The sequence below is a fragment of the Neoarius graeffei genome, chromosome 10 (genome assembly GCF_027579695.1).
Source record: "Neoarius graeffei isolate fNeoGra1 chromosome 10, fNeoGra1.pri, whole genome shotgun sequence".
NCBI lineage: Eukaryota > Metazoa > Chordata > Actinopteri > Siluriformes > Ariidae > Neoarius > Neoarius graeffei.
The window spans coordinates 19927052-19945402 of record NC_083578.1 but is presented as its reverse complement, the minus strand read 5'-3'; the positions used below and the strand labels follow the sequence as shown (position 1 = coordinate 19945402).

General features: G+C 39.4%; 1 protein-coding gene across 3 annotated transcripts in view; it reads left to right on the top strand.

Annotated features, from left to right (window-relative positions):
• The first annotated feature begins 1967 nt into the window (after positions 1-1967).
• Positions 1968-18351, top strand: part of tp73 (tumor protein p73) — a 37595-nt gene continuing 21211 nt past the window's right edge. The window contains exons 1-2 of one of the 3 annotated variants that reach the window (XM_060931472.1): positions 1968-2297; positions 3285-3527. In XM_060931472.1, coding sequence (XP_060787455.1) covers positions 2277-2297; positions 3285-3527 — 264 coding nt within the window. In that variant the 5' untranslated portion in view covers positions 1968-2276. The remainder of the gene's footprint in view (positions 2298-3284; positions 3528-18351) is intronic. The other 2 variants (XM_060931473.1, XM_060931474.1) reach the window with 2 other exon arrangements.

Genomic DNA, 18351 nt, shown 5'->3' with positions numbered 1-18351 from the left:
ACATAGGTCTACATTAGCGCACGCGCGCTTGTGTGGTTATCTCTGGCCATGCCCCTGCGTGAAAGTTACGCAGTATCACTGTCCTGTCCGTGGTAATAATCAGAACCGACTCTGTAATGATAATGCGCGCGTTCTTCTCTCCCTCTGTGGTCGGATGTGTTGAGCGATGTGAGCGTGGGCCTTGCGCAGCTACACTGAGCCAAACGTAACCTATCGTAGGCTTCTAGACTAATTACGTGCTTACACTGTAAATGCTTGACACGTATTGCAAATAAAATAAGAGTGTTTTCCTGGCCAACGGTAAGGGTAGGGTTGACAGGTAGCCTATGAGGGGCCTAGCCCCTGGGCCACGGGTGTTGATAAAGCGCCCCTGCGGACATGGAGGAGGCCGAGGAACCTGTGGTGGACGACCCTGCAGAAAACACAATTTCTTCCAGTAATGAAGTGCACCCCTGGCCCTACATACGTGATCACTTCAGCTTCGTAGAGAAAAGGGGTGACAGTTTCATTATGCAATGCAGATTATGTGTGCCCAAGAAGACAACCATTGCGGCATACAAAAATTCGACGTCTAATCTGCGCAAGCATGTTGAGGTAAGTATTGTCATTGGCATCATAATCACGGGCGCAGATAGAGGGTGGGACGGGTGGGATTCGTCCCACCCAGATTTAAATTCACCTCGTTCGGTCCCCCCACTTATAGGGAGGAAAAAACGTCTATGCTGTCTTTCTTTGCATAAGGCAAACCTCACAGAAAAATCAAAAGACTAATTACCATTCGGTTTATTGAGGTGCACAGCAGTGTATACATAGTTGCAACAACTCACATAAAACAAAACAAAGACTGATATTCGGTTGGTTGAGCTGCGCAGACTGCACAGGTTGCGAGCTCGAGCTTGGTTGCTATGGTTAGTTTGACAGGCATATCGGGGTTGGGGTTGGTTTGCTGGCAGCTTTGTCCCCCCCAGTTTTTTGTCCCCCCCAGTTTTTTGTCTCCCTCAGTTCAAAAAACGTATCTGCGCCCCTGATCATAATGTTTCCTTTCCATAGTAAAACTGACAATAGGCTGGTTATATTCCAAAAATAGTGGATGGCATTGCTAATGTTGAAGTAGCAACCTGTTGGTATTGTAACATAACGGTAACTAGTCTGTTATTCGGTTGGCTAATCATGCAAGCAAGTTAACTCGCCAACCTGACGTGATCAGTCCTCCTACCATTCTACATCCAACAGGCCAGAAAGGAATACTAAGCAAAACAAATAATGTTTGAATTGAATTGTTCAATAACACACAGTGCACACAGGCAAGCTACGAGATTTCGGCGCAACATTTCACTTTCATATTTCGTGTACAATGCTTTGTGTGTGGTCAGGGTGATGTAAATGACATGACTGTCTGTATTGACCTTTTTTGTTTGTCTCAGTTTTAATGCAGCATTATCCTAAGCATTCAATTTGATACACTTCCTTTAAATAAAACATCTGGGTTGAGATGTACATATATCCTTGTTTCCTCTTCTTTTTCATTTTTGCACAACACAATGGAGGCAGAAAACACCCATTGTTAAAAGTAACGTTTTACTTTTACTCAAAGTACATTTTAAATGATCTACTTTTTACTTTTACTTGAGTAGATTTTTTGTCTGGTAACTTTACTTGTACTTAAGTAAAATTTCATCAGAGTAACAGTACTTGTACTTGAGTATAATATTTAGTACTCTTTCTACCTCTGGTAATATCGCAAAATTATTCAGCAATTTCTCTTGAACAACACAGTAAAACTATTTACTGCATGGATGCGGAACTCTTCCCTTTTTTATTGATTTTATTTCAGGTCTCTCCCTCTCCTCTCTCTCCCTCTCCTCTCTCTCTCTGTCTTTCTTTTATACTGGGAGTGTGTCAGACAGGTAGTGCTGCCACAGCCCGGACTTGTGCGAGGTGTTTTTCTGCAAGTATGTACTTGTGCCTGTGTTGTTGTCTAGCTAAGGCCATGCCATAATTAGGACAACGTTTGCCTTCCTTCCCTCCATCCCTCGAATCACTCACTCTCAGAGCTGCTAGCCACAAGGGTCACAGTGCAAGAGTGTTGCTCTGGGCAGAATCGCTGCCACAGAAATACCGAGAGAGAAGTGAGAATGGCGGGCTCATGGTGTTGAGAGAGTGTGTGAGGATATGCGCTGATCTCTGGAACTGAACCGTCTGCATCCTTGGGCTAGAGACTTTCCTGGATATAGTTGGAGATTAACTGAGGAACCAGCGTTCAACCAACTTGGACTATGTACTATGTGAAAAAGAAGGTAAAGGCCCTTGGGTGTGTGTGTGATCTTGTATACAGCTTGATTTTGCCAGTCTTCTGATTGGTCTGGAGTTTAATGAGAAAAACATCTCCCATCATGCTTTTAATTTCTTTGGGATGAAATCACCAAGGCTTTTTTTTTTTTAAACTGATATTTGCTAGCGTGACATTGACTACTAGCATTTAATCAAGGAGTCGTACTTTTTTTAAATGTTATGTTCGAAACATGCCTTGTTTAACATTTTAAAATGTATGTAATGATGGAATGAACTCAAGAAGTAATGAGGAAAAGTAAGCTAAAAGCAACTGTGCAGTGCCTAATTTCTCTGGATTTATTTGATTTTATATTTCATACAGGTTTTATATATATATATATATATATATATATATATATATATATATATATATATATATATATATATATATAATGTGTATATTTTTAAACAACAGAAAACCGTGGACATTCTATATGCGGAAGAAGAATACTATCCCTTAAGGGTCTTTGCAATTACATCTATTATGACAGTAAAAGCCAGCAAATGTAACAAGTGGTCGATTACGTGTAATTTGTGCGTCCTGAGCTGCTGGTCATGTTCGTAACTAACTGTTCCTTCTACGAGCCTTTGCCAACCCAGATTCTTTCAGCTTAGCAATTTATTAGTGTGGCGTATCCATGATGGAGGAGTACAGAGGGCAATTAGATGTTTGACAGATTATGCTTGTGTTTTACAATCCCCATGCCTGAAGGGAGCCACAACTTCTGCAATTTCTCAATCTCAGTGGTGTGTAATCGGAGCTGAGTGGACGTCTTCCAACACTTTGAAAGCATATCTTTTCCGTTTCCCTCCTCCTTATGATCCTCTTTACCGGTGCTGTTTGACTTACCTCCTGCCGTCCCTCCCTCTTGAGTTTACCTGTGGCTCTTCTTCCTCCCTCCTTCCTACTAGCTTACCTGTCTTTCCCTCCTTTTCTCTCTCTCTCGACTCAGTCTCAGTATAGCTTGCTGAGCAGCAGTATGGAGCAGGGATTGGGGAATCGTGCGGCGTCCACCAGCCCCTACAGCTCCGAGACCGCCAACGTGCCCACACCATCATCCTACTCGCAGCCCAACTCCACCTTCGAGGCCATGTCTCCGGCCCCGGCCATCCCTTCGAATACAGACTACCCTGGGCCGCATGGCTTCGAGGTCACCTTCCAGCAGTCCAGCACCGCCAAGTCAGCCACCTGGACGGTGAGTGGAGTTCGACTAGTGAACATTTTGACTTTTTTTTTTTTAATTTATGCCATTCCTGATTCTCTCTTGTTTTCCTTAAAATTGTTCTGTTCTGTTTTTCCAGATCATTTATTATCTGTTTTACGAAAATGAACATCACTTTAATATTAGTAAACACTAATGTGATAGCATGATGCACTTGTTAAAAACATTTTTTTGATGTAATTTTGAGAAGTTTGGCATGTGTTGAGGGATGTATACCATTTGCCTGTTTAACATGAGACGTGTTCACAGTCGCTGTGTCCAAAACAAACTGGAATTCCATTCAGAATAACGTTAAACTGAGAAGCTTGAAAGTAGAAACTTCTTTGTTTTGCCCAACATCATGACAAAAAAAGTGTCATCCCTGTCTGTCATGCAGTTGACCCTGTGACCCTCTGTTCTACAGAACCTCTCTCTCACGTTGGCTTTTAGCCTGTTTGTTGGATTAACTCAAGCATGAGGTGTGTTCATTCTCTAAGTGTGGAGCTGTAATATGATCACTGAGATGGCCATCACTCAGGCCACAGTGTCGCGTCTCGTTCTCACTCGCTGCATATGTGTGAAAGCGATCTGTCGTTCAACACAATTCCAGTGTAATCTTATGGCCTTCATGAGCAACACATAAGGTTTGGTTTGGTAAGCTGAATAACTGAGCTCTGTGAAAACATTCTACCGCATAACCTTAATCTGTAGGAACAATACAGCGGTCCTGAACTATGTTCTTGTGGGACGCCATGGTGAGAACTCCAGGCCTGTGATTCCTCACCAGACAAAGCTTCCCTTATTGTCTTGAGGGAAGAAGACGCTCAATGTTATGATTTGCAGTTGACCTAAAAAGCTGCTAAATATCACTTATTATGAACCTGTTTGTCAGTAGCCTCACGCTGTAGGCAAATAATATGACTAAATGCATAAGAATCATCACTGGATGATCCAAAGCATTCCCAGAGGCAGTTATCCTTGTGGCAACTTTTCTGACCAAGGATAGTTGAAAAAAAAAAGAGAGAGAGAGAGAGAGCTGACATGTGCACCTTGCCTTTTCAGTGTATTTCCATTTCTTTATTGTTGATTTGAAAACAACTGTGCTTTTTTTCTATAGCGAGCTAAACTAAACTCTTGATTGGAACATTTTCTGTACGTGTCGATGAATTTAATTTTGTTTTTAATCCATTCAGAGCATTCATCCATTGTAATGTTCAAGCATGGTTTTTTTTTTCATTAAAATGCATAAATTAAGAAAAATTCACTGATTGGTTCGTGAAAATTAAAGCTCATGTCCAATGTAGTGGGTAGATGTGAAGACAAAATAACAGAACACATCATTGAAAAAATTCCTTTACAGCTATATTTATCAAGGGTTTAAATGTAAGAAAAAAATCATAAATCTAGATTTTTTTTTTACATTAGGCCACACCAATTTAATTAGTTGGTTCTCAGATTTTTCCAGGAAAAATATGAAGCGAGCGAGCAAAATAAAAATAAAAAAAATGCTCTGATGGTAAAATTAGCGGTGGAAATAAAGGGCTTTCATAATAGAGAAACAAAACAAAGACAATACATTATTGTTACACATTTCATATGGCTCTTTTAATAGCTTATCTTATTTCCACCCATATGCATTAAGGATAATTAAAAATAAAAGTCTGAAACAACAGTCTTGTGACTAATAGCATTAGAACAACAAGATCGCGCTGTTTCACCAGATATGCGGACGGTAACCTATGTGACTAAAACTCCGCGAGCAATTTAACCGAGATGAATATTCATCAACGTGTCCTCTTGAATTTAGACACACCTGTCAAAGATTTTACGCTTCTGTTCGCTGAATATCCTAACAATCACAAACACAGGCTTTGCAGGATTCCCCTCCATAGGCGTGTTTCTTCCACAAGTCTTTATCTAAAGTGAAAGGGCGATTTGATTGGTTTTCGAAGTCACGTGACCTCAACCTGCAGTCTTCAGAATTTTTATTTTTTTCATTTTTCATTTTCTTCAAGCGGCGATTCCGAGAACCAACTAATCGAATTGGTGTGGCCTTATCTAAAAAAATAAATCAGGTCTGAAGGGATGAAATAATATTTTCATTTTAATTTAATTTCATATAATTTTTATTAAATAAAAATCTAATGTAGTCTTTTGAGACTTTCTTTTAGCAAACCTAAATATCGATATTTATTCTATCCACATTCACTGGATATGAGCAATAGCGCGCTCTGATTGGCTACTCTACTACTAGGCTATCAGCTCATGTACCGTGAGTAGGGAAAAACAAAATGACGGCGCGTGTTGCTCAACCAACCGAGGACGAAATAAAAACTCTTCTCGAAAACAAAACCCCAAAAAGTGGCAAAAAGAAGCAACAAAATATGGAATGAAAGTATTTGATAGTAAGAACGAATATTTTTTTTGTTTTTCAAGAATTATTATTGCTTTTTCCACAAATTGCTACCGTAATTTCACCGGTTTGTTTACATTCTAAGCGGAAATGATTTTGTCGGATGTTTTGTATACAGTTTTTATTTATCAAATTTGCGAAAAATAAAAATGCTCTGTTTCTCAAAATCCAGTGAATGTGGACAGAATAAAACAATTATTCCACTCAGTCTCGTCGTACGTGGCTTATAGCCAACTTGGTGCTATGCGCCTCATCAGCTCTCAGCTCATGTATGACGAGATTGAGTAGAATAACTGTTAAATATCATGCATCATGAAAATACTTTTAGCTATCATGATATTGTGATATTTCTGCCTATATACCATATATATTGTGTGTGTGTGTGTGTGTGTGTATACATATATCCATCCATCCATCCATCCATCCATTATCTCTAGCCGCTTTATCCTGTTCTACAGGGTCGCAGGCAAGCTGGAGCCTATCCCAGCTGATTACGGGCGAAAGGCAGGGTACACCCTGGACAAGTCGCCAGGTCATCACAGGGCTGACACATAGACACAGACAACCATTCGCACTCACATTCACACCTACGGTCAATTTAGAGTCACCAGTTAACCTAACCTGCATGTCTTTGGACTGTGGGGGAAACCGGAGCACCCAGAGGAAACCCATGCTGACACAGGGAGAACATGCAAACTCCATACAGAAAGGCCCTCGTCAGCCGCCGGGCTCGAACCCAGAACCTTCTTGCTGTGAGGCGACAGCGCTAACCACTACACCACCGTGCCGCCCATATGTATGTGTTATTCTATTAGTTGTATTCATACTTGTTAAAGTCCAGTAAAATCACCTAACCTTGCTTAGTAATCTTAGTAACCGTGGTCATTTTTGCATTCTTGATTAAGCAGTTAAGATGTGGATATGGAAATCCAGTAAACCTATTAGAAGGATGGGTTATTTAAAATGATGTAAAAGCTGCATTTATTCTTAGATTATTACGAGGTGAAAGATGTTTGACGTGTCTTGTTATTGCATAGACATGCATGACTGAACCTTGACAACCACACAGATATACACACATGCATGCGCGCGCACACAAACACACACACACACTCTCTAGTATGTAGAATATCACTTTTGTGTTGAAAATAGGTGAAGGAAGAATAACTGAAGGGAGAAAATGGACGTGCTTGGGTTTTTGTTAGCTGCAGGCAGTATTTGCAATGAGAACAATGTTAAGTGTCTTGCTGTGAAAAGATGAACTGTTATTACTTGAGCTGTACAAGGCAAAGCAAGAGCGTGAGCTGGTGAAAAAGGAAGAAGCTCTTGAGTGAGGTTGTAGTTTTATATATATATATATATATATATATATATATATATATATATATATATATATATATATATATATATAAAATGTATGTGTGTGTGTGTGTGTGTGTGTGTGTGTGTGTGTATATACTGCATCAAATCTCTTTGTTCATGTCTTTAAACATAAGGCTCTTTCAATCAAATGTGCGATATAGAGTATATTGTTAATTCTGTACATTTTATTTTGAATTTAATTCATCTGTTGTGAGCTATGAAGTTTTTTTTTAATGTATAAAAATAAGAATATAATTAGAAACATAATCTATTCAAATCCCCAAAGATTTATTTGAACTAATCTATGTACAAAGGTTTCAGCACTGGCTCGACACGATGTGTACAAAGGATTTTTATGGTCTAAATCTATTTATGCAAGCCTTGGCGAGTTCTTACCATTACTTTTCATGTTGTTTATTCAGTTTGCCTTTTTTTTTTAATTTATTTGAGGTTTATTTCATCGTGATTTATGCAGCTCTGTTGAATCCAGGCCTCAGACATTGCTGAAGCAGTGAGTTTCCTGTTTTTTTTTTTTCCTCAACTACAGTAAAATATATGTTTTTTTGCTTGTTTTTTGTTTGTTTTTTGCCAGGAACAAATCTTTGTGCGCTAGTTGTAGCTTACCTACAAGAGGTCACAACTTAGTTGTCCACATAATACAAATAAATTAGACCTGTTTTATCAGTGAAATTTTTCTCTGATATCACATATAAACCAGTTGGTAGGTGTGCGAGAGAACTTCTTTGGTAGCAGTAAGATGAAGATTGAGCTTAGTTTGTTGTTGATCGGGACAAATTCAGGACTCTGCTTATGCGTAAGGGTGTTTCTCCAACTCCAAGCACTTTTAAGTCCCAGTGGTTGTTTTTCCACCAAAAACTAACAAATTTTTATTTTACTCATTTAATTTCATCACAGCATCCTCATGGACATCTAATCATGCCTGTATATTACATTTTACTGCTCTTCAAGAGCCTTTTATCAATGAATTTTGCTGTTTTATGCTTGTCCCAGACCCAGACTTGTAATTTTAAAATGTCAAACCCCACTACAAAGGTACTGTTTTTAAAATATTCTTCGACGCGCTTGTCTTCGGAAAGCATGACATAAACACATCCCATTTTAACTATTTTTCAAAAAAAAGTCAGTGTCCCACAGTTATCAGTCATTTCCACCACAAATAAGTATTTTAAACTACGAGAGGCACCTTAAAAATAATTGATGTGGTAACCGAGGACACAACAGTGTCAGTGAAGAGCAAGGTTGAGCTCAAACATGAGAGACATGTGGTGATCAGAAAAGGAGAAAAATCCAAGTAACTATTACCTGTAAACAGAGTATTTTTATTGTGCGTCATTTCCGCTCACGCTATAAATCTGTCGAATTCTGTAAAACTAGTGAAAAAATGGCACATTTCTAGGTATTTTGGATACATTATGGGCGAACACCAGAAGTGGCTTTGCATGGCAAGGGAGTATGTTAATATAGTGAAAAAAACTGTTCATGTCATTTTCACCACAGAAAGAGTTGTGGCGGAAATTATAGACTGTGGTGGAAATGACAACTATAATTTATATCATATTTTAGTTGAGTTTGTATTTTGATAATGTATTATAATCATTGAGATTGAGTGGAATAACTGTTTTATTCGATCCACACTCACTGGATTTGGAGAAACGGAGCATTTTTTTTTGGAAATTTGATAAATAAAAACTTTATACAAAACGTCCGACAAAATCATTTCCGCTCAGAATGTAAACAAACTGGCGAAATGACAGGAGCAATTTGTGAAAAATGCGAGAATAATAATTCTTGCAAAATAAAAAAGATATGTTCTTACCATCAAATACTTTCATTCCATTTTTTTTTTGTATTTTGGGGGGTTTTGTTTTCGAGTAGAGTTTTCATCCTCTGTTGGTTCAGTAACATGCGCCGCCATTTCCTTTTTTCTTCTTTAGGGTTTTTTTGGCAGTTGCCAAACCAACTTAAAGGTGCATTACTGCCACCAACTGGGCTGGAGTGTGAAACAGGAGATGGGGGGGGGGGGGGGGGGGAATGGCAATATTCTTTTAGTCATTTCTGTTTCTTTTAAATACTTGATAACAACGTGATAAATCTGACTTGATGCGCTCTGCCATTTTGTTTTTTGCTACTCATGGTATATGAGCTGATAGCCTAGTAGTACAGTAGCCAATCAGAGCACATGGTTGCTCATATCAGTGAATGTGGATAGAAAATTTATATATATGTTTTGCAAAGTTAGATATACACACTACACTGACCTACATATATGCCTCACTTAATTACATAAGACATGGTGGATATGGTGTATAACATAACAAACAATGATCGACATGGCTGATAACATTTTGACTGACAATTTCAGTAAAAACAACCGGGCCAAATCTTTCACTGTCATTTACATCACAACACGTATTTTAAGGAGGAAAAACTGCAAATGGTATCCATTTAAACTGTTTTCCAAATTTAGAATTCATTTTTCATTAGTGCTCGAAAATACGTAAATGACTTTAAAAATAACTATGGACCTGCAAAAAAAAAAAATTTCTGATGATGGAAAACACAACTCATGGCATTTTGCAATGCTGAGTAATAATAAATTTAGCTCATGAAGTCGTATGATTTGTTACCGTATGTGGTATGATTTAGGTAGTCATAGGCATGGCAATTGAAACATCATCAAACATAATGAGTTATATTCTATTATCTCCAAATAATGGACATAAACTGAGATGTGATGGAAATGACATTTTTTTACAACGCTTGAGAGAAAATATGGGGAAAAAAAGCAATATTCCTCCATCATGCAAATGTGCCCATGATCATACTTTGTTACAAAGTAAATTAATGCTCAAATAACAAAGCATATTTCATTACTTATATGATCTCGACTCCAGGTCTGTTATGCAGATGTGCTTTTAAAAAAAAAATTATATGAAAGCAGAGTTAAAATAACTGTAAAACCAATTGACAGTAAAGTGCTATAATATCTTTACAGGACATTTGCTCATCTCATTTGGCTGATGCTTTTAAAAATGAGACGTGCAGTTGATGCAGGACACAACTGGTGAAGGGAAGGTTAAGGGATCCAACCATGGCAGCTGGGTGGTGCTGGGATTTCTGATCTGTAACTCAAAGTCTTAACTGATTCTTTTGCTGCTTATTTATTTATTTATTTATTTATTTAAACAATGCAAATCAAAGATATAGATCAATAGCATCTGTTCAAAATGGTACCAGGGCTGGTAAAGAGCTCAACTACCACCTTTCTGATCTACAAGAACCTTCACTTAAGCTTTTAGATGAAGAGAGTAAAATTGGTACGGATTATGGCCAAGCTGTGTGGAATGCAGTGTAGACTCTCCTAATTCAGGGATTTCCCAGGTTGGAGACGGAGCTTGGCAGGCTGTTGTTATCTAGGATTACTATAGGAGAAGTGAGTAACTCATTAGAAGAGACAAGAAGAAGGGTTAAAATGTGTCACTGTGGAGTTTATATAGCTGTAAACTCCTGGAGGAGAAGATAGTGGCACACTGGATGCGATCTGCCTGATGTGTCACGCACCACTACTTCTGAAAGCCGTACTCTATGGATAACGGTTTGCTCCCTGTAGTTTGGCGCATTGGTCTTCAAGGAAAACTCCATAATGAAAGACATATATTGATATTTCAATATTTGTGATGTGCTTAGCTATTCTGGTGCTAATTTCCAAAGAACAAGAGCTTCTTTTTTCACTTTCTGTTTTCCAGTGATGTGCAACGTCATGGTAGAAGTCCACTGTCAAATTAGTGGAGGCGTCAGTGCAAGTGCTGAACTCAATGTTCCAGAATGCAGTGCAGCTATGGATGTAACGCAGTTGCACCAAGTTATGGCAGAGACTCGGCTTGGCTAGTTAGCCATCTATGAGGTAGTATTCGCATGAAAGTTGAAGCTTTAGAAGCTTCAGATGTCGAGGTGAGAGAACTGGAAAGGCTAAAAGACTAAAGCAAAGCTGCATCGCTCTTTTTCGGTAGAGATGAAGTAAGGGCTAAATCCCACTGGCACCAGTGTCAGCTGCTAGATGACTTTGTTATGGTGGAGAATGTAAGAAACTGTTAACCAAAGTGAAAATAGACCAAGATGTTTAAACTAATAAGCCAACTCAGAATTTCATTACAAATTAAATCTTGGAGATCACACAGGGTAAACCATGGCCTAATGGTTAGAGAAGCAGCTTTGGGACCAAAAGGTTGCTGGTTTGATTCCCTGGACCAGCAGGGATGACTGAAATGCCCTTGAGCAAGACACCTAACCCCCAACTGCTCCCCAGGCTGCCCTCGGTATGTTGTACGTCGCTCTGGATAAGAGCGTCTGCTAAATGTAATTTAATAATCATATATTATTTATAAAGATTAATGTGTATGGTGCTCAGAGTGGATACACATCACACTTTCTGTGTGTGATATCAGTCATGAAGGTCATTTCGAATGATCAGTAGTCATTGCTATTGGACTTGTGTTATAATAGTGAAGACAATTCTCCACTTGTCCATGAAACATCTGTAGAAGTAGAACTTTAAATGAATGTCTTCAAACTTCTAACACAAGTCAAGATGCATTGTTATTATTATAATTATCCATCCATCCATTATCCGTAACCACTTATCCTGTGCAAGGTCACGGGCAAGCTGGAGCCTATCCCAGCTGACTATGGGCGAGAGGCAGGGTACAACCTGGACAAGTCGCCAGATCATCGCAGGGCTGACACATCGAGACAAACAACCATTCACACTCACATTCACACCTACGGTCAATTTAGAGCCACTAATTAGCCTAACCTGCATGTCTTTGGACTGTGGGGGAAATCGGAGCACCCAGAGGAAACCCACGCAGACACGGGGAGAACATGCAAACTCCACACAGAAAGGCCCCCGTCGGCCACTAGGCTCGAACACAGAACCTTCTTGCTGTGAGGCAACAGTGCTAACCACTACACCACCATGCCACCTATTATTTATTTATCCATCCATCCATCCATCTGTCTGTCCTTCTTCTGTTTTGTTATTTTACCTCAGAGACCGGGTCCAACCCATGGTATTATGATGATGATGATTATTATTATTATTATTATTATTTTTATTATTATTATTATTATTATTATTCATTACACAACACATACAGTTAGGTCCATATATATTTGGACACTGACACAAATGTTGTTTTTTTACCTGTTTACTGAAACATATTCAAGTTATAGTTATATAATGGACATGGACATTTATTGAGCTTTCATTTGAGGGTATCCACATTAAAATTGGATGAAGGGTTTAGGAGTTTCAGCTTCTTAACATGTGCCACCCTGTTTTTAAAGGGACCAAAAGTAATTGGACAATTGACTCAAAGGCTATTTCATGGGCAGGTGCGGGCAATTCCTTCGTTATGCCATTTCAGTTAAGCAGATAAAAGGCCTGGAATTGATTTGAGGTGTGGTGCTTGCATTTGGAAGATTTTGCTGTGAAGAAAACATGTGGTCAAAGGAGCCCTCCATGCAGGTGAAACAAGCCATCTTTAAGCTGCGAAAACAGAAAAAACCCATCCGAGAAATTGCTACAATATTAGGAGTGGCAAAATCTACAGTTTGGTACATCCTGAGAAAGAAAGAAAGAAAGCACTGGTGAACTCATCAATGCAAAAAGACCTGGACGCCCACAGAAGACAACAGTGGTGGATGATCGCAGAATAATTTCCATGGTGAAGAGAAACCCCTTCACAACAGCCAACCAAGTGAACAACACTCTCCAGGAGGTAGGCGTATCAATATCCAAATCTACCATAAAGAGAAGACTGCATGAAAGTAAATACAGAGGGTTCACTGCATGGTGCAAGCCACTCATAAGCCTCAAGAATAAAAAGGCTAGATTGGACTTTGCTAAAAATCATCTAAAAAAGCCAGCACAGTTCTGGAAGAACATTCTTTGGACAGATGAAACCAAGATCAACCTCTACCAGAATGATGGAAAGAAAAAAGTATGGCAAAGGTGTGGTACAGCTCATGATCCAAAGCATACCACATCATCTGTAAAACATGGCGGAGGCAGTGTGATGGCTTGGGCATGCATGGCTGCCAGTGGCACTGGGTCACTAGCGTTTATTGATGATGTGACACAGGACAGAAGCAGCCGGATTAATTCTGAGGTATTCAGAGACATACTGTGTGCTTAAATCCAGCCAAATGCAGCCAAACTGATTGGTCGGCATTTCATAATACAGATGGACAATGACCCAAAACATAAAGCCAAAGCAACCCAGGAGTTTATAAAAGCAAAGAAGTGGAATATTCTTGAATGGCCAAGTCAGTCACCTGATCTCAACCCAATTGAGCATGCATTTCACTTGTTAAAGACTAAACTTCAGACAGAAAGGCCCACAAACAAACAGCAACTGAAAACCGCTGCAGTAAAGGCCTGGCAGAGCATTAAAAAGGAGGAAACACAGGGTCTGGTGATGTCCATGAGTTCAAGACTTCAGGCAGTCATTGCCAACAAAGGGTTTTCAACCAAGTATTAGAAATGAACATTTTATTTACAATTATTTAATTTATCCAATTACTTTTGAGCCCCTGAAATGAAGGGATTGTGTTTAAAAAATGCTTTAGTTCCTCACATTTTTATGCAATCATTTTGTTCGACCCACTGAATTAAAGCTGAAAGTCTGAACTTCAACTGCATCTGAATTGTTTTGTTCAAAATTCATTGTGGTAATGTACAGAACCAAAATTAGAAAAATGTTGTCTCTGTCCAAATATTTATGGACCTAATTGTAGATTGTGTCACAGTCTCGTGTACTTTCTATGTAGATTTCCATCTTCTACTACGCTTTCATTGAAGCATGCTCTGAGCACAAACTTTTACTAGTATGCTATGTCTCCTTCTAACGCCCTCATAAAGATGAGAATGTTGTGAAATGAATGAACGTTAGCCTTTCCCTGTGTGTACTTTCTCACTCATCATGCCTACTTTTGATCCGTTCCTGGAAGCAGGTCCTTTTGTGCTTGTTGGCTCCGGCAGTTCTGCAGGGCTCCTATTATAACCATGATATCACGGGTTGAATCATAACCACAATTTTATGCATCAGGATCGGAGATGAGTTTGTGTGCGCTCAAATAAGAGCTTTGCTTCAAACACACATTCCAGAGGCTCAAAGCATGAGGTGTCATAAGAGATGAAAATGAGTTCTAACACCCCAGCTTTTCCAGTAAAGACCCCAACACATTTTTTTTTATTATTATTATTGTTGGCATGTACATGGGACAAGTCCGAGCACGCCTTGCGTTTTAACGTGTTCGAAGGCACTTTTTCCCAGCCATTACCCTCCTAGTCAGACAACGGGTTTAAACACGCCCCACACCCAGCAGCATCCTTCTATCCAACGGCACATACACCTTATAATAAGGATTTTACATATAGCGTGTATAAAAAGGAACAGCCACACACACCCACTTACACATTAAAGGTACAATCAGTAGGATTTTCCACTACAACTCAACAATAAATATACAAATATTACATCATGCATCAAACTGGAAATCATTCATCGTATCAAACTGTAACAAGCCAATAAATGACCAGCAGTGATTATTTCTGTTTTGGTCACACAGAGAAAACATTACTTAGCGCAACTTTAATATTCGATCAAGGTCAGACATTTTAAAATATCTTTAATGTGATCCTTTCTGACACTAATTATTGAGACTGCTTTTTTTTTTGGTGAGTTTTATACGATATTTTATTTTCAGTGGAAAACATCTGTTGCTCAACATAGCCGAATACATGTTTTAACCTGCCTCTTATCCATGAGATCCAAAAACAATCAGCATCCTAAAATATATGGAAATCAGCTTGACAGCCGTGTGCTTTTGAACCTTACCAGAGGAGGAGCTGCGTCGTATGGGTCAGGACATGCTGAGACTCTTGTCTTTGTATAAGTGAATCTAAAGGATAACAGGTGAAGTAGAAATATGATTGAAAGTACAAGTGACTTTACACACTGTGCAAATTGTGTGAAGAATGTCACATGATGCCGAGGGCATCGCTGAGGTCAGATTTACAGTCCGATTTCATTTTCAGTTCGGGATGATCCTTGTTTTCGAAATTAAAACCTCAGGATTGTAAGCTTGTAAGAATACACTAACTCTTGTTAATGGAGCATAGGTTTTGAATATTAATACTGCTGTAGTGTTCCAATACAGATCAGCTGTTCATCCGAGCACTTAGGCTATACCTCTAGACCCAAATAGTATTTTATGCACTTTTCTCACAACCCAACTCATCAGATAATTTGCAAGCCCTTCATGAGGTTAAAATGTGTGTTAAATCCGGGACAATGCTAAAGTGTGGTGTGTAGGGGGAACTCCATGAGCAGGGTTGGGAAATACTGGTGTTAGGAGAGTTAAATGAATTCGCAGGTGGCATGCTGTAACACGCCCATCAGCCCGTCAGACGCATCATTATCGCCCAGGCCGAAGAGCCTGCCTGAACCTGCGCTGGTCCAACGCTCACATTCCCCTCTCATCATACTACATCATTTTCTGTGATGCGCTATCAATTTCTCTTGTTCCAATCTTTATTTGCTTACACTCTAACAAGTTTTTTTCCCCCCATTTATCTTTCTCATGTTGGTATCTTTTCTGTTAACATTCATGATTTTGGTTTAACTGTTTCGTGACCACAACGTATCACATATGTCTCATCTGTTAATATGTAAACACTTAGAATAAGGGGTTTCTTATCCCTCATCCTACCATGCTATTTTACACCTTAATCTTACCATGTGGGGTCCGTTTGGACCCCAATACTTTTCTTTAAAATGAAAGCTTATAAAGACAAAATCACCAGATAAGTTTTGTTCAGAACATCTTGTATTAATAACAGCAATACACTAAAGGGCCCAAGGCATAAAGAACACACTTAAACAAAGAACAACTAGCCAAGAAAATGGTCTGATTACTGAAACAATGTCACTAAATTCAAGTTTTGTGGTTGTCGATCTTGACAACTATGTCATCATAACCACACATATGAAAAGAACACACACACACTTGTCTATAATAAGGTCTATAATAAGTAATCAGAGATGGGAGTTTCTGAGCTCTGTACAAGAAAGTTTAGGCACAGTCATTACAGACTACTTGCTGCTTGCTGTGGTCTGAGCATACAGCCCGTTTGCATTCTGCACACTCAAGCCTGACCTTCAGCAGCTGGTTCTATATCACTTTGATCAGAGGGCTCAGAGCAATGGTCAACTTCGTCATTTGAAAAATCAGAATCTTCAAACTCTGAATCATCATCCTCTTCCATAACAGCTCTTAAGGCTTGCTCTGCTGTATATCTTGCTCTTCTTCCCCTACCAGCCATCATTCACTGTAACAAAATGAAAAATTGTATGATTATAACCAAGTAATATTATGTTTTCTATGATATTTTGCTGGGGTCCGTTTGGACCCCAGAGAGGATATTATTATAGTATAGAAGTTGTTGCTCCGAATTCACTTTTCTTTAGGTTACATAATAAGATTAGATAGACAGACAAATTCATAAAATTTTAGCTGGATCGCATAGCCGATAAGAGTTTGGCAGGCAAAAAACAGTGTCCGGGGTCCAAACGGACCCCACACATTAGGATGAGGGTTAAAGGGTTCTACTTGGAATTTGGAATGGTGTACGATAGAGAAGCAGGGGTAGATGTGGACAATGCAAAGTGTTTGAAAAAATTCTGTAGCAACGTATGAAAACTTTTTGTTTTTTTAGATCTGAACCATCATGATGTCTGGAGCAGACACTTTTATGGTTTATCCAATCACACACAAAGTTAATTATGATCTGAATGCGGCTCATCGGATCAGAGATTCGCTCCAGGTCTGAGATGTTAGCTCAGAAAGGGGAAAGTTTTCATTTTATTTACCCCTCTTGTCTCATCTCATCTCATTATCTCTAGCCGCTTTATCCTTCTACAGGGTCGCAGGCAAGCTGGAGCCTATCCCAGCTGACTACGGGCGAAAGGCGGGGTACACCCTGGACAAGTCGCCAGGTCATCACAGGGCTGACACATAGACACAGACAACCATTCACACTCACATTCACACCTACGGTCAATTTAGAGTCACCAGTTAACCTAACCTGCATGTCTTTGGACTGTGGGGGAAACCGGAGCACCCGGAGGAAACCCACGCGGACACGGGGAGAACATGCAAACTCCACACAGAAAGGCCCTCGCCGGCCCCGGGGCTCGAACCCAGGACCTTCTTGCTGTGAGGCGACAGCGCTAACCACTACACCACCGTGCCGCCCCCCCTCTTGTCTGATAAGTGAAATTATAACATGCATTCTTTAAAAAAAAACTTTGAAAACCGAATGGACAGAGAAGTATCTGTCTACAATCTCCTTACATTTAAAAAAAATCCATGACACCATTCAGAGTGATAACATGAAGCACCAATAGGAAACAAAACATAACCACTTTGAATTGGCTTATTTATAGACATAAACTGATGGTTAAGTATCTATGTGCCGTCTTTTTACTTCTGTACCTGGTACTGTATACTCTTCAAGAGAAAACATTAATTCCCTCAAAGACAATTGGGATTGATGTGAATAAAAGAGAATGTGTCATGGCTGGGCGTGTTGAGACTTCTCTTACTGTTCACAGCTGCACAGAGTGATTTATACTCCTCTGTGTGTGTGTGTGTGTGTGTGTGTGTGTGTGTGTGTGTGTGTGTGTGTGTGTGTCATGGCTTAACCTGAAACATTCTCGATATTCATAAGCAAAAAAAAAAAAAGCTCACTATGCTACTGTATTGTAAGTATTTTTGATTTTCAGCCCATTTCATGTAACATTTACATTACATTACATTACATTGCATTACAGGCTTTTAACAGACACTCTAATCCAGAGCGACGTACAACATACCCAGAGCAGCCTGGGGAGCAGTTAGGGTTTAGGCGCCTTGCTCATGGGCACTTCAGCCATTCCTGCTGGTCCAGGGAATCGA